At 53.6% G+C, this 18,468-nt stretch overlaps 10 protein-coding genes across 10 annotated transcripts; 4 read left to right on the top strand and 6 right to left on the bottom strand.

The window, feature by feature from the left end:
* Positions 1-533: 533 nt before the first annotated feature.
* On the bottom strand, positions 534-2,116 carry NECHADRAFT_101186 (uncharacterized protein; the record flags this gene model as incomplete). The annotated part of the gene is made up of 2 exons (XM_003046886.1): positions 534-1,553; positions 1,603-2,116. The coding sequence occupies 2 exons, from the start codon at positions 2,114-2,116 to the stop codon at positions 739-741; spliced, it is 1,329 nt and encodes a 442-aa protein (XP_003046932.1). The 3' UTR covers positions 534-738.
* Positions 2,117-2,323: 207 nt separating this feature from the next.
* On the top strand, positions 2,324-3,430 carry NECHADRAFT_70830 (mitochondrial 54S ribosomal protein YmL6; the record flags this gene model as incomplete). Its single annotated transcript, XM_003047046.1, has 3 exons — positions 2,324-2,434; positions 2,481-2,601; positions 2,649-3,430. The coding sequence occupies exons 1-3, from the start codon at positions 2,372-2,374 to the stop codon at positions 3,428-3,430; spliced, it is 966 nt and encodes a 321-aa protein (XP_003047092.1). The 5' UTR covers positions 2,324-2,371.
* Positions 3,431-3,538: 108 nt separating this feature from the next.
* NECHADRAFT_62562 (uncharacterized protein) lies at positions 3,539-5,197 on the bottom strand. Its single transcript, XM_003046885.1, has 3 exons — positions 5,000-5,197; positions 4,602-4,954; positions 3,539-4,557 (listed from the first exon to the last, which is right to left on the bottom strand). Exons 1-3 carry the CDS (start codon positions 5,165-5,167, stop codon positions 3,597-3,599), a joined length of 1,482 nt encoding a protein of 493 aa, XP_003046931.1. The 5' UTR covers positions 5,168-5,197; the 3' UTR covers positions 3,539-3,596.
* A 296-nt stretch (positions 5,198-5,493) lies between these two features.
* On the top strand, positions 5,494-6,108 carry NECHADRAFT_95277 (uncharacterized protein; the record flags this gene model as incomplete). Its single annotated transcript, XM_003047045.1, has 5 exons — positions 5,494-5,544; positions 5,595-5,615; positions 5,676-5,688; positions 5,729-6,008; positions 6,057-6,108. 5 exons carry the CDS (start codon positions 5,494-5,496, stop codon positions 6,106-6,108), a joined length of 417 nt encoding a protein of 138 aa, XP_003047091.1.
* An 84-nt stretch (positions 6,109-6,192) lies between these two features.
* Positions 6,193-10,022, bottom strand: NECHADRAFT_83399 (uncharacterized protein; the record flags this gene model as incomplete). The annotated part of the gene is made up of 9 exons (XM_003046884.1): positions 6,193-6,320; positions 6,424-6,498; positions 6,546-7,190; positions 7,237-7,491; positions 7,535-7,705; positions 7,750-8,052; positions 8,097-8,702; positions 8,747-9,859; positions 9,920-10,022. 9 exons carry the CDS (start codon positions 10,020-10,022, stop codon positions 6,193-6,195), a joined length of 3,399 nt encoding a protein of 1,132 aa, XP_003046930.1.
* A 942-nt stretch (positions 10,023-10,964) lies between these two features.
* On the bottom strand, positions 10,965-11,764 carry NECHADRAFT_83398 (uncharacterized protein; the record flags this gene model as incomplete). Its single annotated transcript, XM_003046883.1, has 2 exons — positions 10,965-11,325; positions 11,382-11,764. 2 exons carry the CDS (start codon positions 11,762-11,764, stop codon positions 10,965-10,967), a joined length of 744 nt encoding a protein of 247 aa, XP_003046929.1.
* An 813-nt stretch (positions 11,765-12,577) lies between these two features.
* NECHADRAFT_46061 (uncharacterized protein) lies at positions 12,578-13,582 on the top strand (the record flags this gene model as incomplete). The annotated part of the gene is made up of 1 exon (XM_003047044.1): positions 12,578-13,582. The coding sequence occupies one exon, from the start codon at positions 12,578-12,580 to the stop codon at positions 13,580-13,582; it is 1,005 nt and encodes a 334-aa protein (XP_003047090.1).
* Positions 13,583-13,592: 10 nt separating this feature from the next.
* On the bottom strand, positions 13,593-14,393 carry NECHADRAFT_101182 (uncharacterized protein). The gene is made up of 2 exons (XM_003046882.1): positions 14,231-14,393; positions 13,593-14,179 (listed from the first exon to the last, which is right to left on the bottom strand). Exons 1-2 carry the CDS (start codon positions 14,343-14,345, stop codon positions 13,776-13,778), a joined length of 519 nt encoding a protein of 172 aa, XP_003046928.1. The 5' UTR covers positions 14,346-14,393; the 3' UTR covers positions 13,593-13,775.
* A 1,130-nt stretch (positions 14,394-15,523) lies between these two features.
* On the top strand, positions 15,524-17,181 carry NECHADRAFT_104949 (uncharacterized protein; the record flags this gene model as incomplete). The annotated part of the gene is made up of 2 exons (XM_003047043.1): positions 15,524-16,918; positions 17,083-17,181. The coding sequence occupies exons 1-2, from the start codon at positions 16,220-16,222 to the stop codon at positions 17,179-17,181; spliced, it is 798 nt and encodes a 265-aa protein (XP_003047089.1). The 5' UTR covers positions 15,524-16,219.
* Positions 17,182-17,852: 671 nt separating this feature from the next.
* On the bottom strand, positions 17,853-18,455 carry NECHADRAFT_83394 (uncharacterized protein; the record flags this gene model as incomplete). The annotated part of the gene is made up of 1 exon (XM_003046881.1): positions 17,853-18,455. The coding sequence occupies one exon, from the start codon at positions 18,453-18,455 to the stop codon at positions 17,853-17,855; it is 603 nt and encodes a 200-aa protein (XP_003046927.1).
* Positions 18,456-18,468: the final 13 nt, after the last annotated feature.

Genomic DNA, 18,468 nt, shown 5'->3' with positions numbered 1-18,468 from the left:
GATCCAGACGGTTGGAGGATATTCTCCGGTTTGTTATCACCGAGACTACTGTAACCTGTGATGGACATCAGCACTGAACACGGAGACAAGCACAACTTGCCACCAGATAACTGAAGCCGAACAGAACTGCCGGTTCTAGGGGCAGAGAATGATGTCCACGTGAGGATGAAGTTCAGAGTCTAGACCCCGGGGATATAGGATTTATCAAAGATTTGAGTTTACCCATGTTGGGTGGCGAAATAGGGGTTTTCGCCACAAACTTGGGACCCCTCGTTGGGCTTCAATGGATCCCGAGTTTTCAAGATGAAATAGGATATTGATCGACCCTTTTCGGGATTTTCTGACCGGGTTTTGTTTTGACAGGTGAGGTTGTGGCTATGCGGTTTGCCACGGAGGAGTTCTATTAAAAGGGAAAGCTTCCGTGATATGAAACGGCAAAATCAGCGGTTGAGACTTGTTTGATTGGGGGGAGAATGAGATTCAGAGATGATTACTGGTTGGCATGCTTGAGGTTTAAACTCTAAATATGATATGTTTTTGGTCTTTGATATTGGTAACTATCCCTTTGTTGAGCAACAATCACCAACTAGATACATCACTGTGAATTCACAGATAATACCATTCTTCCTGGCACGAGCCCATTCATCGTAGCACATGAGTTGCATATTTCTTTGTCTTGTAGTCCTACATTGACTCCATCTAAATGTACAGTGATATGATACATACAAACCCCTAGCTCTACCTCCTCTTGATCCAACCCCTCGAGTTGGAAATACCCCTGATGTTCTTGGTGTACTTCCAAAGGTGGCGGTACTTTGGTCCTTGGCGCTTGGCCTCCCATCCGCGAGGCTTGACGGGTGGCTTCATGCTGTGCACGCGCGTGGGTCGGAACTCGACGTCGCCGCCCTCGATGTTGTGACGCTTCATGACCGAGGCAGTGTTTTCGTCCCATACGGATCGGAAGAGGTTGAAGCCGAAGGGGGTGAGGCTGAACTTGTCGCGGAGGGACTTGAGGGAGAAGCCTTCGCGCTTGGAGTAGAGCTGCTTGAGCTTGGCTACGTCGACACGCTCGCCGGGCTTTTGCTCGAGGAGGTAGATGCCCAGACGGTGGTAGGGGGCTCCCTTCTGGGAAAAGGCAGGCAGCCAGGGCACGGCAAGCTGGTCCTCGGCCTTTATCCTGCTCAGGGGCAGAGAAGTGTCTGCGGGACTGAGAGGAATGTTGGCAGCCAGGTAGTGGCAGCGCTTGGAAAAGGTATCCTTCTCCGGGTCGGGAACATCCGAGTCCACGACGACAACGGTGACAAGACGCTCTCCCTTGTCAAAGACCTGCACGCGCAGCCTGGGGGCGTTTTCGCTGACAAGGCTGTCGACGATCTGTCCCGGGGGAATCTTGAGCTTGCGGAAGTAGAGCTGGACGTCGGCGGTTGGCTCGAGCTTGGGGAGGACGTCGGGGACGATGTTGAACTGCTTGATTCGCTGGGTGATGAGGCGGTGGTCGTAGGAGCGCCACTTCTTTTCGGCATAGTGGCGGTAGATGGGTTTGTTCATGTCGCCTGGAGTTGTTAGTGAGTGTAATAACCTCTCAATGGCTCAATTACATACCCAGACCGTCCTCGAATCGCTTCTTGACGATGGGATCATTGGCATCGGCGAGAATCTTGAGTTTGTCCACATGTCTCCGCAGACTAGCCAGCTTGACATCCTTCATCTTCTGTCCGCCCTGAACCTTGTCCGGGTCCTTTTTCTCGAGGAAAGCAATCTTTTCCACCTCTTTTGTAATCTTGGCCAGCTTCTCCTCCCGATCCGCGGCCAGAATCTTGCGTGCTTCCTGGAAAGCCTGGTAGGGCAGGTGTTCAAAGGGGAGGTCGCCGGTGGTTCGGATAGCGACACGACGACGACGGGATCCAATTGGCATCTTTCCAGCCTTGATGACCTGCGCCTCGAACTCGGGAAGAACGGTATTGGGATCCAGATCGAGCGGGTTCGTCTCTGCGGGTGTGGGAGTCGTCGTCTCGACTTCGGCGGGCCGAGGGATGGCGGTGGTGAAGGGTCGGACGACGCATTGCGGCCGCAGCTGCCGGGCGAGCGGCCTCACGACGGCCTGGCAACGCGACATATTGAAGCGTTGTGGAGGGGTAATTCGAGGTCGTCGATTCTCGGTTGAGTATCTCGAATATCGAGAAAAAGCTTGGGCATGGTTTGCAATGGCTCAGCCCCACAAAAAAGTCGGGGACCGGAGGCGGAAGATGCCGAACCACTTTTCGAGCATCACGGTTTTTGAGGAAACGGAACCAACAACGGCATCACTCTTTGGTCTGTGAAACGCCGACGCCAATCCACGACAAAGGGAACATACGTGGAATTGAAAACCATGACGGGCAAGGGAATTGGTTGTCTGGCCGAGGCTATGGGCGCTCTGCGGGTGTCTGCTAGGGTGAGTGGAAGAGTCTTTCATGGTATTCGCATCTAACGTTCTATAGCCGGCTGCTCTTAGCAAGACGTTTACAAGGTCAATGGCTACAGAGGTATCTTCTACCGATGCCCCTGCTGTCTCTAAATCTGCCGATACCCCTCAGGGCATTCTAGAGTCATGGAAGCCCGGTCAGTCTCCCACTTACTGTCCAACCAACCTCCACTGACACACCCAGTCTCGACCGTCCCCCTCACAATCCACAGCTTCCCCTCCCTCGAGCCAACAGCCCTCGAGCAATGGTCTATCAACCACCTCTACCTCCCCCTGCGCCGCGACATCCTCCACCTCGCCGTCGTCTTCGAGGGCGACAACACCCGCCAGGGCACAGCCTCGACCAAGAACCGCTGGGAGATTAACGGATCGCACCGCAAGATGCGACCTCAGAAGGGAACCGGCCGCGCCCGTCTGGGAACCAAGCAGAGTCCCCTCCTCCGAGGTGGTGGAAAGGTGTTTGGACCTAAACCTCGCGACTTTGGAACCGGTCTTAACCGAAAGGTTTACGACAAGGCTTGGCGCACTGCGTTGAGTTATCGTTACCGCAAGGGAGATTTGATTGTGTGTGAGGATGGTATGGATCTTGCTCTGCCGACCGACTTTGAGCTGCTTGCTGGAAAGTACCTCAAGGACGGCATGAAGGAGACATATCTCAAGAAGTACATGACAGGCATGCTGGGTAACCTGGGTCTTGGCCGGGCTAGCGGCCGCACCCTCTTTGTGACGGGCAACCGCCGCGAGGCTCTCTTCGAGGCCATGGAGCAAGTCCCTTGGGAGGGTCGAGCACTGGACCTCGAGGACGTGGACGTCAAGGATCTCCTAGAGACGGGCAAGGTGGTGCTGGAGAGGAGTGTGCTCAAGGAGATGATTGAGCAGCACCAGAGCGACTTGGTGAGCCGGGTCGTGATGCAAGGTCTCGTCAAGGGAGGACCCGCGACGGGGACAAGGGTGATTGGGGCATAAGAGCCGTGTAGGAATAGCCTTGTATTATTGTGTATACAACCTGAACGTCAAAAGATATGATTCGAGCAAGGTTGAAAGTTGGGTATCATGCCATAGACCCGTCGACAACGCCTCCATCTACTGTCTATTCTACAAGACCAAGTGTTACAGTTATGGTACAATATGTTTACAACGCTCCACCAACTAGGGAGACGATCCACATGGCGACCCGGACCTTGAGTCCTACTCTTCGTTCGTTTTTGGCAAAGTCGTCTCTTGTCGCTTTTGTCGCGTGCTCCTGAAGCCAGAGCTGTTCGTCTGCGAGCCGAGCCTTTAAACCCTCGTCGCGAGTAACAATCAGGGCACCGGCTTCAAGGTCGTGAGAGTAGCTTCGCTTTGTGTAGTTTGAGCTTCCGATAATGCTCATGGCAGGATGCTTATCGCCAGGCATGGTTACCCAAAGACCCTTTGCGTGATATGTCCATCCGCCAGGTTGGCCAACCATGCCGTGACGCCACTCCTTGAGGGTGATGTCTTCATCTCGACCTTCGTGGTGTACACGGTGGACAAAGCGGCGAGCAAGAAGCGTGTAAGCATCTGGGAGAAGTCCAGAGACGCCCTTGGACTTGTAAAAGCCGTTTGCTTCTGGGGCAGCGGTGATGACTGTATTTGAAGTCGAAGCAGTGTTGAGGAGGAGCTTTGTCAGGGAGGGAGCCGGATTAAAGTAACCGGCTGTGAATGTCCACGAAGAGTCGCGGTATGCAGGTGAGGCGAGAGTTTTGAGGATGTGAGTGATGATGGGGAGCTCAGTCGATGTATCCGGCTTCATGACCTGGGACATCTGACTGAGCATGTAAACCCTCGTATCTGAAATGTCCTGAGTCGGCTTGGACGTGGGATGTATCAAGGCCTGTAGCGTTGATGTGGTGCGCTTGATGAAAGCTTGGGGCTTCTCGAGAGGCGAAGGAGCCGAGTTTGTTGTTGGCCATGAGAGAGTGAAGCCTGCTGGTTCCTCTGAGGGTTGAACGAGAAAACTGAAGGATGTGGCCCCTGAGTGAATCTTCCAGAAGTGGTCCGTCACTTCTTTGGATGAGAAGAGATGATAGCGATCTTGACGGTTTGTAAAGTAGTCGGTAGATAAGTTTGCCCTAGCAAGTTAGTCAAGTTCATGTGAATGCCTCTGGTGACTTACCCAGACATGATGATCTCATCATCGACTCCATACAACTTCATGTGCTGAAGTCCCCATCCCTCATTGATGCGCTTGGGAATGTACTCCTTTCTTAATCCTGTCAAGTTCGGCGTGTGATACATGCGAATCTCAACTCGGTCTGCTCCAAACTCTTCCACAAGGGGCGCCAGCAAGGATGCACATGATGGGTTAGGAGCTTCTCGAGTGCCGCGGAGGCAATCTGTCAAGATACTGAGCTTGACCTCGGGGTTCTCTCTCAGTGCCTCTTGTAACGTCTCAATAAGCTCTCGCTCCGACTTTCCAATGTATAGTGTCGACAGAAAGATGCGTCGTTGAGCTTTTCGTATCCGATCCTAATCCCATCAGCCATGTTGCTCTACACCAGTCGACAATCACACCTTTAGCGTCTCGTAGAACTCGGTCGGCGTCCTAATAATCTGTATCTGATCCCCTCGAACATCGAAACTCGGCGCAAGACGGTCCAACTCGTTGACAAACGGCGCGAGAGCTCCTACGCCGCCCGCAGGGCTCGATGCCGGTGCCGGAGCCGGGGCACCAGCCGACATTCCATACTGTCTCCTCTGAATCCTCGGTCGTGGGACGCTCGGCTTGGGACGTGCGGCTCGGAGCCTAGTCGTGCATCGCGCGCAGCTCCGTGCGAGCATTTCGGAGCTCAATTGGGTACCTGTCGAATCTTGACGTGGTGTTGAAGATTTGCTTGTTAATGGCCTGGATATTTCTGGTTCAGAAGCTGTGGGTACGTACCTGCATGCCGTCACGAAGAGGTTCTGCCGATGATTTTCCGTCCCGGTAATCACTTCATCGCCAGAGGCCGATCAAGACCCTCAATCCCCCGTTGCACGCCGAGGTCAATTGTCGCTGAACCGCAATCATGTCGACGATTACGCGAACGCTGTCCAACCTACGAAAGGTTGGAATCAAGGTGAGTCCTTACAGAAACCGCCATTGAGCGATAATGCTGACCCTGAGTAGGATTACTTCCGACAGATGCTGGTATGTTCCGACGACCGAACCACTCGAGCTTGACTAACGACGTCTGTTTGCTACGGATAGTACATTGGTACGTGTTAATTCGAACTCTTCTAGACTCTCTCTGACCAGTCTAGGTGACACCAAGTACGGTCGTCTCATCGGTACCGATCGCGCGGGCAACAAGTACTTTGAGAACAACGAGGAACTGCCCCTCCGAACGCGCTGGGTCGAGTACGCCAAGCACGACTACGACGCCGCCCAAATTGAGCCCGGATGGCACTCGTGGATCAGCTATGTCGTCGATAAGCCCCCGACCGAGGATGCTCTGTTGACCCCTGGTACCCGCCACTTTGAGCCCACCAAGGCCATCCCCAACTATACCCAGAGCCGAGGAGCCTTCAAGACCTACAACACGTGCGTTTGGTGGACGATTATGGGCGGCAACATGCTGACTTTTTCTAGGGCCAAGTCCAAGATTACGGCGTGGGAGCCTGTGGCCGCTCCCCGAGCATGAGCAAGTTGAAGAGTGTACATATGAATCTCGGTTAGACAATCAAACTGTCAAAAAGACAAACCCAAAAAAGGGTCTTGAATTCATTCAGATCAATCGAGCCGCTGCGTGGGCTGTCCCTTGCAGCCAGTGAATGATAATGGTATAGGATCTAGCAAAACATTTGCACTCTATGAGCTCCTCCACATGGTCTTTCCTGTAAAGAAATCGATCGACTATATATGAAATCACTCAAACTTCTACGACGACTTGGACTCGATGGCCGATTTGATGGCTGGGAATGTTAGCGATGGACTTGGAGATGGACGAGATACTGACCTTCGCAAGTGACTCTAGCATCTCCGAATAGCATCTTGGCGTTGGGCATGTAAAACATGGGGTTGGGGACATCGGCTGCTCTTGTTAGCGTTCAATCAGCTAAAATCACTGGAAGTACTCACCATAGCCGCTGGCCAGACTCCTCTTCATCACAACAACCTGCTTAGCCTTCCAGGCGTGAAGCACAGGCATGCCCTCGATGGAGCTACCCTTCTCCAGGGCAATGGGGTTAACAGTGTCGTTAGCGCCAATGACAACAGCAAGATCCGTGTCGGGGAAGTCGTCGTTGATCTCGTCCATTTCCAGGACGATGTCATACGGCACACTAGCTTCAGCGAGGAGCACGTTGCACTGACCAGGCATACGGCCAGCAACGGGATGAATGGCGAAGCGAACAGTGATACCCTTGGCCCTCAGAGACGAGACAATGCTGGACAAGGCGTACTGGGCCTTTGCCACAGCCATGCCGTAGCCGACGATGAGGATGACCTTTTCAGAGTTGAGGAGGGCATCTGCGAGGTCTTCTACAGATGTTGTTGTCACTTCACCTTGGGGTTTGTACTCTTGCATTGCTGTCGGTGTGCCTAGGCCTCCGAACAAGACGTTTGTGAGTGAGCGGTTCATGGCGACACACATGATGTATGAGAGAATGGAACCGGAGACGCCGATTAGGGCTCCGACGGTGGTGAGGAGGGGGTTATCCAGCATGAAGCCCTCGGCGACAAGGGCGAAGCCGCTGTAAGCGTTCAAGACGGTGATGACGACAGCTGGAACTGGTTAGCATTTGATGTGCAGGAGTCTTTGACTTCTTACGCATGTCAGCACCTCCAATGGCAGAGGTAGTTGTGTATCCCTTGATGAAGCTCATTGCAGCGTTGGCAGCGAGTGCTCCAGCTGCAATCATGGGACTTCCAGGTGCCATTGTAACAAAGGCTCCCATAGTAGCAACGTTGGTAGCCAGCAGACCCGAGTTGATGACATGACGTCCAGGGAGAATCTTGGGCTTGGAGCTCATCCTACCGCCGAGCTTAAGGAAGGCAACGATGGAACCAGTAAAGGTGATACCACCTAAAAGGTTAGTATTAATGAGATACAGGATCAGTCGACTTACCAATGAGAACACCGAGGTAGGCTGTTACGAGGTGAAGTGTTGAGGGATCCATGACATCAGCCATGACACTGCCGATGCTGGTCAGGACAGCAGCAAGACCAACGACGGAGTGAAGGGCAGCGACGGTCTGAGGGAGATCGGTAGGAGTAATACGCTTGCCAATGAGGAAACCTATACAGTCAGAAACTGTACTCCTTACTTTGGGCAACACTTACCAGCGATAGTACCAAGAGCGGCGAGACCACCAAACTGAGTGAGAACCTCAGGGGTAAAGCCAGCAGCAAGAAGACTAGCCAGAACACCAGTACCGACACCGAGTATACCGATCATGTTTCCCATACGGGCAGTAGCCTGAGAAGCAAGACTGGAGATTGAACCAATGCAGAGGACTGAGCTGATGAGATATCCGGCTTGGACGAGACCAGCAGCTCCAGTAGAGGCAGCGGCAACGAAGCCTCCACCGCAGAGAGCAGCGGGGATAGCATACAGCCAGGGGTACTCAGGGGGGTCAGTTGGTCCTATACTTTGTTAGCCAGGTTACGAAGAGTCTCGAGTAACTTACGCTTGAACATATCCAGCATGCGCTTGGTAATGACGAAACCACCACCAACGTTGACAAAAGCGAGGAGAACACTCAGAGCACCAAAAGTCTGGGGAACAGTCTCTGGCAAGAATCCACCTCCAAGAATAAACAGACCGCCAATACCGACCATACCAGAGATGGCGTTGGTGACACTCATGAGAGGAGAGTGCAGCGCAGGCGCAACACCCCAGACAGCACGGTAACCGATGAGACTAGCCAGAGCAAAAGTAAAGGCATTAGACATGAGAAGAGGGCTAGTCCACTTGCCAAGGGCTATGATACTACCCATACCGGCTGTGACGCCAGCGACTTCACGAGTCTTCTTTTGCCAGGGGGTTAGAGCTACGGGTTCAGGGGCTGCTTCGACGGGTTCGGTCTTGACGGGTGCAGGAGGAGGTGCAGGTCGAGGAGCCGGTGGGAGAATGTCTCCGTCTTGAGTGACGATGGCGCCTCGGACAACTTCATCCGAGAGATCGATACCGAAAGCCTTGGGTTCAGGGGTCATGGAGAGCAGGAACTTGGTGATGTTGTTGGAGTACAGCGTAGAAGACTGAGTTGGCAAGCGAGAAGGAAGATCAGTGTATCCTGTCCGAGTTAGCAAAAGACTTTACCCTCTGCAAGTCACATACCAATAATCTTGACGTCGTTGTAAACAGCCAGTTCACCCGGCTTGGTAGCCTCACAGTTTCCTCCAGCCTCAGCAGCCAGATCGACAATCACACTACCGGGCTTCATGACATCGAGAATATCGTTCTTGAGGAGCTTCGGGGCAGGCTTTCCGGGGATCAATGCAGTGGTGATGATGATATCGACTTCCTTGGCTTGTTCCTTGAAGAGCTTCATCTCGGCCTCGATAAATTCCTTGCTCATTTCCTTTGCGTAGCCACCGGCGCCAGATCCGTCTTCTTCAAGCTCGACCTCGATGAACTCGGCTCCAAGAGACTGAACCTGCTCACGAGCAGCTGATCGGGTATCGAAACCACGGACAATGGCTCCCATGCGACGAGCAGTAGCGATAGCACTCAAGCCAGCAACACCAGCACCAATAACCAGAACCTTGCAGGGGGGAATCTTTCCAGCGGCTGTAACCTGACCAGTCAGGAATCTACCAAAAACGTTTGAAGCTTCGAGGACAGCCTTGTAACCAGCAATGTTGGCCATGCTGCTGAGGGCGTCAAAAACCTGGGCGCGAGAGATACGAGGGATCATGTCCATGGCAAAGCTAGTGGCTTTCCTGGCTGCAATCTTTTCGACGAGTTCTTTGTTCTGGGCGGGTTGAAGCAGAGAGATGATGGTTTGGCCTTCTTTCATGCAGTCGACTTCACCAAGACCGGGACCGCGAACCTTGAGGATAATGTCGGCATTGGACCAGACATCCTTGGGACCAGTTACCAGAGTTGCGCCAGCCGCTTCATAAGCAGCGTCGAGAAAGTCTGCCGATGTACCAGCGCCGCGTTCAACGAGGACCTGCTTAAAACCCTTCTTCTTTAGTAGGGCTACATTTGCAGGTGTCAGAGAAACTCGGCGCTCTCCAGGAAAGATTTCGGTAGGGACGCCAACGGTGAGGTTATCGTAGGGAGTCGTCTTGGGGAGGACCACGGTGGAATAAGTCCGAGGAGGAGTCACAGGAACCGAGACATGACGAATCAATGCTAGAGGCTTCGAGATAGCAGGAACAATTGCTTGCTGGCGAGACGAGGCAAACGTGCTCTGCCATTGCTTGCGACGGGAGAGGATAGCATCTGGAGCAAGCTGTGGTTAGCTCGGGTCAACGGAGCTTCCAGCAGCTTCAATAAGCTCACCTCGGACTTTGTAACGCTTCAATTGCTTTGATACAAAGCAGGAGGAAGCACACAGCTCAGATGCCGAGGCTGGAACCGCGGTCGTGGCCAGCGGGCGAAGCATGTTGGCTACCATGATGGAGAAAGCCCATGGAGGCCAGCAGCGAGATCGGAGAAGAGCTGCTTCTAGCGGGTACAGTACTTCTCTGAGACTTGCGTCTCCAAACACATAAAGAACAACAACTAGAAAAAATCTAGAAAAAAAAGAAAAGGAGTGAAAAAGAAGACACACATCAAGGGTTATCCGAAGAGGGGCTGACCTCGTCTCCGTGTCATGTGTTTTCCCTCCTTGTCTGGGACGTCACTCGGCATTCCTCGTTCGAGTCACCTCCCACCGCCCGCCCGCTGGAGCTCGGGCCTAGAAGCCCTGGCCCGGGGTTCTATTAGCCGCCCCGAGCAGTGGGCCACGGGGCGCTGTTAGTGGGACCCGAGGACGCTAATGCCGCTAAAACCTGGGGGCGGGGCAAGCTGTTCTTGGGCGCGGGGGGTTTTAACTGTTCCATGGAAACAAGGTGTGGTTTCTAACAGGATCATCATGGATAGACGGCGGATGGCTCGGGGGAATTGCAATAGCGAGATCTTGAAGGGTCGCTCATCCCGCGGACTTGCCCTTTGGGTGCCCTCCCTAGGACTTGGCAACCGGGTTCCCCTCACTCGGAGCTGCAAGTCCGGCCTCATTGTCCGGCCATGGGCGGTTCAAGATGAGCCGAGATCATGATGCATGATGCATTCGCAACATGAGCGGGTGGGCTGTGGGCGTTTTCCGATGTTTCTAGCGCTCCAGTCATTGGGATGGTTGGCTGGAGCCCCGATTAGTGTCGTTCCAAGTCTGCTTCAGTTTGAATCACGACAAAGGATGATCATGAGTTTGATGTTTGCTACAATTAAGGATCGACAATACAATCAAATGAGTGACTTCCAACAACCTCATTCATCTCATCCACCATTATTCTCATCCACTAACCGCTGCAATCTGCCTGTTCAACAACATCCAGCCACAATCATCCTACATATGGAATCTCCCCAGCCGACCACTCCCTCGCATCGGGCTCTCCCCCTTGTCTCCCTCCTTGATGTTTGGATCACCCGCCCCGCTTCCTCCGCCGTGACCAGGCAGGCAGGGCGTCTTGCATCGACCTCTAAAGTCCGGCCCGACATTGAGGCACGTATCACAGCCGCAGAGGAGCTCAAGGTGGTCTCCGACCTTTTGGTCGATCTGGTCGCAGAGGCAGATGTACAGGGCCGAGTCGACGCTGGTGGCTGGAGAGCCCTGCGGGCAGTTGGCGTTTGGCGTCTTGCAGTATGCCTCGGAGAGTTGGGCTTCATTCCAAGGTTTGGCTGCTGAGGCGTTAGCGTTTCCACAGTGACTTGGAGATTAGTGTTTATACCCATTGCCATGAGGACTTCTGCGCAGTAAGTATACCCGCATTCGCAGATTGGTCCTTCAATTGGTGGTGGTGGTGCACCCGTAGGGTTCGGAGCTGGTGGGGCCGGGGCCGGATCCGTTGGCGCCGGAGGCTGCGGGACAGGGGCCGGAGAAGAAGGCGGAGGTGCGGGAGCCGGTTCTTCAGGGGGAGGAACCGGAGCAGGAGGTGGAGATGGCGGGACTGGAGGCTCAGCTGGTGGTTCAGCTGGCGGTTCAGCTGGGGGAACTGGGGGATCGGCTGGAGGAGCTGGGTCGATTGGGGGAGCTGGTGGTTGAGATGGAGGAGGGACAGGCGCAGGCTGAGGGGATGAAGGTGGAGGGACCTGGGGCTTTGCCATGACCAAGGCGAGCAACCCGAGGAGGATAAAGTATATCTTCATGTTGGTAACGAGTGCGATAGTTTGGCTTGAAGGATTAATCTGTCCAGGTATGGACTTGTCGGTAGGGATGCTGAGCTGAACTGAGATGATGGCTATCCATCCTTATATCTGGCAGACATCCAAGGCCAGGCCGTCCAAGAAGCAAACGTTTGCTCGTTAACAAAGGCTCCCGTCAATAGCATTGCGAACACGTCGCGCGTCCTACATCGTGGAGCCATCGGCAGTCCGGACTAGTGATGGTCAAACGTAGAAGTCAAGTCCATGGTGTTGTTCCTGGTCTAGTATCACGACGAGTTGGAAGTGGCATGAGCGAGTTCCGAGGGCGAGAAGCTTCGATCAAGTTTTTGGAAGGTGACAGAGGTATCATGATGACAGACACATGTTCACTTTATACATCTCGTACTTGTCTGTTGCCATGATTAAGGCTGTTCCTGGGGTTTCTAGATTGATGGTTTCGTTGTAAGTGGGACATGCAACTCAGAGTACGACAACTGTGTGATCTACACCTGCAGATGTTTGCTTCAACTGATATTTCAGTGCAAGTCTGTACCCAATACAAACCTGGCAATTGTAAAGACAGCAAACTTTCAGCAAGAAAACAAGTTCCATACCAACTTAGGTACAGGTAGTATCATTCAGGCCGGCCGGCATCGGCATTTGTACCGTGCTAATCCCCCGCACTGTGCCATTGAAACTGTATCAACCCCACCATCCGTTGTGCTCCGAAAAGCTGATAACTTTGCCCCTCCAAGCGCATCTCAGCCGCTCAGCCATCCTCGAATCCGCAAACTCGTCCTCCGAAAACCTTTTACAATGTCCGAGTCCGCCCCCAAGAACGTCATCAATGTCGGCACGCGAAAGTCGCCCCTCGCATTGGCCCAGACAAACATCGTCGTCGACGCCCTCAAGGCTCAGTTCCCCGATCATGAATTCCCCATCCACGGCATGACCACGACCGGCGATCGAGACCAGAACACGGCTCTGTACAACTTTGGAGGAAAGGGTCTGTGGACGTCGCAGCTTGAGGAGAGGCTCGTCAACAAGGAGCTTGACCTTGTGGTTCACTCGCTCAAGGACATGCCGACGAGCCTCCCCGAGGGCTGTGTTCTCGGATGTGTGACGTCCCGCGAGGACCCGAGGGACACACTGGTGATCAAGAAGAGTCTGCAGGAGAAGCACGGATGGAAGACTCTGGCTGATCTGCCGGCTGGCAGCATCATCGGCACCAGCAGCGTGCGTCGCATTGCTCAGCTGGTCCGACGCTACCCCACGCTCAAGTTCAAGGACCACCGAGGCAACATCCAGACTCGGTTGCAGAAGCTCGAGGACGACCCGGAGTTGACTGGCATCATTTTGGCTGCCGCGGGTCTCCAGCGCATGGATCTCGGCCACCACATCTCTCAATTCCTCGAGTCTGACACGGGAGGCATCCTGCACGCCGTCGGCCAAGGTGCTCTGGGAGTCGAGTGCCGGGCGGACGACGAAAAGGTGCTCAAGTTCCTCAAGACGATCGAGAATGAGCAAACGATGCTGGCGTGCGAGGCGGAGCGCGCCGTCATGAGGGCGCTCGAGGGCGGGTGCAGCGTTCCCATTGGAGTCGAGACCAAGTGGGTGGACGGCAAGCTACGGCTCAGAGCTACCGTCGTCTCTCTGCGGGGCGACGAGGGCGTCGACGCTGAGATGACGGAGGAGATCAAGACACAAGAGGAGGCTGACACCTTTGGCAAGAAGGTGGCCAAGCATCTCGTGGACCAAGGAGCTGGCAAGATTCTGGATGCCATCAACGAGAAGAGGCAAGTACCCGAGACGGTCAAGTAGACACAAAAATGGACGAGGACATGGCAAATGCATAGCCGATTTATAAATCGGCATATGAAAATAAAACCCAATATACCCCCGGGATGCGAATCACCATATGGTACACCTGACGTATGTCTATGCTTGCAGGTTGAACTGTCTTTCATTCCTTTCTCTTGTATCCGATCGTAACCCATATCTGGTCAATGACTCTTTAGTGCTCTTCGCTGCCAGCAAAGGCCCTATAGGCCTTGATATCCATCAGGTCGTCAAACTGCTTGGCACCCTTCTCGTCAACCTCGACCTTGACGATCCAGCCGCCGCCGGCGCTGTCGTCCTCGGGGACCTTGTTGATGGTGGAGGGCTTCTCCTCGAGGTTCTCGTTGACCTGGACTACGAGCAGTTTGACCGGGGCGTTGATGTCGCTGGCTGACTTGACCGACTCGACAGCGCCTACCTGGTCGCCCTGCTCGACCAGGGTGCCAACGTCGGGAAGTTCGACGTAGACGACGTCGCCGAGCTGCTCGGCTGCGTACTCGGAGATGCCGACGAAGCCGTGCTTCCTGTCGGCGGAGAGATCGATCCACTCGTGGTCCTTGGTGTATCTACGGGCGAGGCCTTGTCCTCAATTAGTTCCGTCGCAATTGTAGAGAGATGGGCGCAACTCACTCAGCTTGGTGGTGGAGAATGCTCGCATGGAGGAACGGGCCATGGGAGCAGCGCGAGGGGCAAAAGCCTTGGCCAGAGGCGCAGCGACGCGCAGGGACCGGGCAATTGAGGCCATTGTGAGAGTGAGAGAGTGGATGGGTTGGTGAGGGAGGTTGGACGAGATCTGCCGAGTTGGTGATATCAGTCAAGTTCTCACAAGCTCTGCCCGCAAGCAACCGAATGGCACGGCACTACGGAGGACATGGGCCGAGCGGCAGGTTTTCGGAGGTTGACCCGGAAGCTTAGTCAGCCGGGGTTCCGTTGTGTTTTGTTCATGATGCACATGTTTGTTTGACTGAGAACCAATCAGGGATCGGACAATGAACAAGTTTCACAAGTCAACATGGTCAAGTTGTTTACTTGCAACATGTATAAACAGATGCAGGGTCAAGGGTCTTTCTGAGTCAAGATTAGATCTGATGAGCATCAAAGAGTGACAGCTGTGATGAGTTGGCTCTGCATGACGATGATCCCGAGATCAAGACTCGTGGAGAAGGTAGGCAGCTATATGTACGTGCGGGCATGGGACCCAATTGACCAAGCGATGATGTCGCACAGGTGGATGCAAACAAACAAGATGAAAACATTGGTTGCTTGTTTATTGACGATGCATGATGAGTTGGGCTGATGGTAAAATGATACCCAAGGATAGACAGTATCTGTGCTTAAAGACTCTTCCTTTAGAAATGTCGTTTAATACTACGAGACAATGCAAGTCAAGCCCCTCAGATAAAAACCGAGTCATTGTGATCCAAACTGTTTGGCTCCAATTGCATCATTGTTTGCTCGTCAGCCAGCCATCTCCCCCGTGTCTCAACCAACCATTCGTCGCAGACGCGCCCTGAGCGTTTAGCTCTGTAACGCGTCGTCTCCCGAAACTAAACAGCAAAAACTCGACTCCACATGGTCTAGAGGTCAAAGGCCATCTTAACAACACGGGCTGAATCCAAGGTCTAGCCAACTCTAATCGACCGACTCGGGCGGGGTGGATCAGAAGAGGAGGCCGTGTCTTGATTTCCATTCTCTTCTCTTTTCTCTTTTCGTTTCTTTCTTTCCTACCGCAGCGACTCCATCACAGCGCAGTACAAGTCAAATCTCCAGCCCGTGTGGCTTAACCCGGTGTCTTGAAATTCCGTCCCGGGACTCGCAACCGCCCAGGCCCAAGTGAGAGGCTCACCACCATCACCTCTTCCAAAAGCCCAGCGACGAATAGCCATCCCCCTCGCCCCTTGTCAGTCCCTTTCGGTCCCTTTACTTTGAATTCTTGTCGCCAGAGACTGACTGTCAGTCTAGGCGTCTCCCTCTTTCTCTCCCTACCGCCATCTAGTCCAGGCCTAGATCCATCCTCTCCTCATAACCCCCTCCGAGACCTTGTCTCACTAGGTCCACCACCACGTCGGCTCCCTACAGCCTGTCCTGTCTTCTTTCTCCCTCTTGAGCCTGTCGGGTGGCTTTTCGTTTCGAGTCCCTAGGCCCCAGACACGATCCCGTGGAGTCTCTTTGCTTCCGCCACCTACAGCCTTCTCGGAGCACACACGACCACTTACCGACGAGTGCCTGGCCTGGGCCTCAGCTCAGCTCCCACTACCGCCGCTACTACTCCCCACTGCTACGCTACGCTACTCTACCGACTCCATCTCAGCTTCATGCCTCGCACAAGCTCTTGACCAGTCTGTCCTTGTCTTCTTCCGACCGCTATAGGCGCCTCGTCCGCTCCAACCACGTTCTCTACCGACCTTGACTCTCGCTCATTTCGTCCCCCACACGCTCCTTCGCTTCGCCTCCATCCAACCGCACCGCACCGCTGCTTCACCCAGCCTTGACCACATATTCCCATCGCGACATCGACAGCTATTCACCCTGGACGACTCAACGATCACCGCGGCCACGGCCACCATCCCCGACCTCACCCCTCCCCCTCCCGACGCTCCCGTCATCGCCGTCGACACCATGGAGACCGAGGTTCCTCCCCCACACGAAGTCCCCGACGACACTCTAGGCGGTATCGAGGGCTCTCCGCATGTCGCCTCCAGCAGTAACGGCTTCCGTCATCAACAGAGCACATCCCTTGACCAGGGCCTCGCCAATAGTCCCAAACCAGAGGAGGATCCTTCGGCCAGATACACCCCTCCTGTTCAACCGGCGCCTCCAATCTCCCGACCAGCTAGCGGCCTATCCAACCCCGCACACCAGGCCTACAATGACTATCGGCAAGGCGCAGGCGAACCTTCATCCAACGGCCGTAACCATGTCGTGATCAAGGTTGGCATGGTGGGCGATGCCCAGATCGGCAAGACGTCGCTCATGGTCAAGTACGTCGAGGGCAGCTGGGACGAGGATTACATTCAGACTCTGGGCGTCAACTTTATGGAAAAGACGATTTCCATCCGCAATACAGAAATCACCTTTTCCATCTGGGACTTGGGCGGTCAAAGAGAATTCGTCAACATGCTGCCGCTAGTGTGCAACGACGCCGTCGCCATACTCTTCATGTTTGACCTCACACGCAAGAGCACCTTGAATAGCATCAAGGAGTGGTATCGCCAGGGACGGGGTTTCAACAAGACGGCCATTCCTATCCTTGTGGGTACCAAGTACGATCATTTCGTCAACTTTCCCCCTCAAGATCAAGAAGAGATCTCAAATCAGGTGTGTAAGGTGGTCCATCATGTTGACTCGACTAACAGTAATAGGCGAGACGGTTTGCCAAGGCCATGAGGGCAGCCTTGATCTTTTCAAGTACAAGTCATAGCATCAACGTGCAAAAGGTTAGTTCACCGTTTCTCTTTTCATACCCACACTGACCATTTCAGATCTTCAAGATCGTACTATCCAAGGCATTCGACCTCAAGTGCACAATCCCCGAAATCGAAAACGTCGGCGAGCCCCTATTGTTATATCAGTCTGTGTGATGATACACATCCTTCAAGACTACGTCTAGACCATGTCACATACAAGGCACAAGGCATGTCTCAGGCAAGCCTTTCATGTTATCACGTCGAGATACCCGACAATGACGAACCATACACCGCGAGCTGGAAGAACAGCATCGCAGGCGCCAAACGATGCGCCTACGCCTACTGGCCGGCTTATCTACAGTCAGCTAGGAAGAATGAAATAGTAAAACTGTCCTTGTAACTTGCCTTTGATGCGCGACTTTCCCTTCCCTTTGTCTTACACACTACTGGATCGACTCCCTTCCCTTCGTTATTACTCTGCTTCTGCACTAAACTCAATTGTCTTATTACACTTTACGGATAATGGAGAGGTCGGGATAACCTCTCAAGGATAGATAAATCACATGGGTATCTTTTGGCGCGGGTGCGCATCTACATTACCAGCTGGGTGTGCTCAGCGGCCTTTATTGCTGTCCTGGAGGAGCTACAGGGGATATCAGAAGGATATCATGAAACAGCTGCAACGTTAATCGTATTGTTGGCTCAGGGGGATGATGTATGCTAGGATGAGAGACGAGGTAGCATTAGATGAGGAATGAGCGGTTCCTGTACGAGATGAGACAAGGTGTTGAAGAGTTGATTGCTAATCTACGGGCCATCAGATTATAGGCTATGTCGATGCAAGTTTAAGCCAATTTCTTGGTGTTGGTCGATTTGTTACTCGCGTTGTCATCACTGGACTTGTGATTAGCTCCCTGTCCCTTGACCGGCTGCTTAACCCATTTTCTCTCCTTGTCCTCCACATCATCCTTGTAGTTTGTATTTTCGTCATACGCCTCATCTTTCTTCCAAGGAGTTGCCAAATCAACATCATCAAAGTCAGCCAGGTCCATCGAGTCTCGAGTGTTTGCCGCCTGCTTGGGAGAACGCTGCTTTCCGCGCGAAGACTCCCACAGCTTTCGGATCTGTTCCTCCAAACGGGGGCGTGGGGGGCTTACTGGATGGGTGTCAACCACAAGAGGCCAGTCTTGATCGGCGTCCTCTTGCAGTTCGTGTTCTTCCTCTTGGTCAACCCTTCCATACTGTGCTCTCTTGATCTTGCGCCAAGGGGCAAAACCCATGATGCAGATGAAGAGAAAGACAAGAACTACGACGACAAAGATGACTACTAGGATAACGGTGTGAGATTCTGCTGGGGACTCTTCCTCGCGAGTTGTTAGGTAGTGGTACGAAGGGATCTTGCGGAAAGGGGGTGTAAAGGGGGTGCTTTGTGTGTTGCAGGGGGCCATGGGAGTTACCTTG

Source organism: Fusarium vanettenii (assembly GCF_000151355.1).
Source record: "Fusarium vanettenii 77-13-4 chromosome 8 genomic scaffold NECHAsca_17_chr8_1_0, whole genome shotgun sequence".
Lineage (NCBI taxonomy): Eukaryota > Fungi > Ascomycota > Sordariomycetes > Hypocreales > Nectriaceae > Fusarium > Fusarium vanettenii.
Note: the sequence above shows the minus strand (reverse complement) of the source record. Positions and strands in the feature narration are given on the sequence as shown.

Excerpts from the sequence above, each read along its gene's own strand:
- NECHADRAFT_62562 (XM_003046885.1), bottom strand. The coding sequence starts at position 5,167 with ATGTCGGCTGGTGCCCCGGCTCCGGCACCGGCATCGAGCCCTGCGGGC. Across the intron at positions 4,955-4,999 it reads AGTTCTACGAGACGCTAAAG|GATCGGATACGAAAAGCTCA; the intron begins GTGTGATTGTCG and ends TGATGGGATTAG. Across the intron at positions 4,558-4,601 it reads GATGAGATCATCATGTCTGG|GGCAAACTTATCTACCGACT; the intron begins GTAAGTCACCAG and ends CTAACTTGCTAG.
- NECHADRAFT_101182 (XM_003046882.1), bottom strand. The coding sequence starts at position 14,345 with ATGGCCTCAATTGCCCGGTCCCTGCGCGTCGCTGCGCCTCTGGCCAAG. Across the intron at positions 14,180-14,230 it reads ATTCTCCACCACCAAGCTGA|GCCTCGCCCGTAGATACACC; the intron begins GTGAGTTGCGCC and ends ATTGAGGACAAG.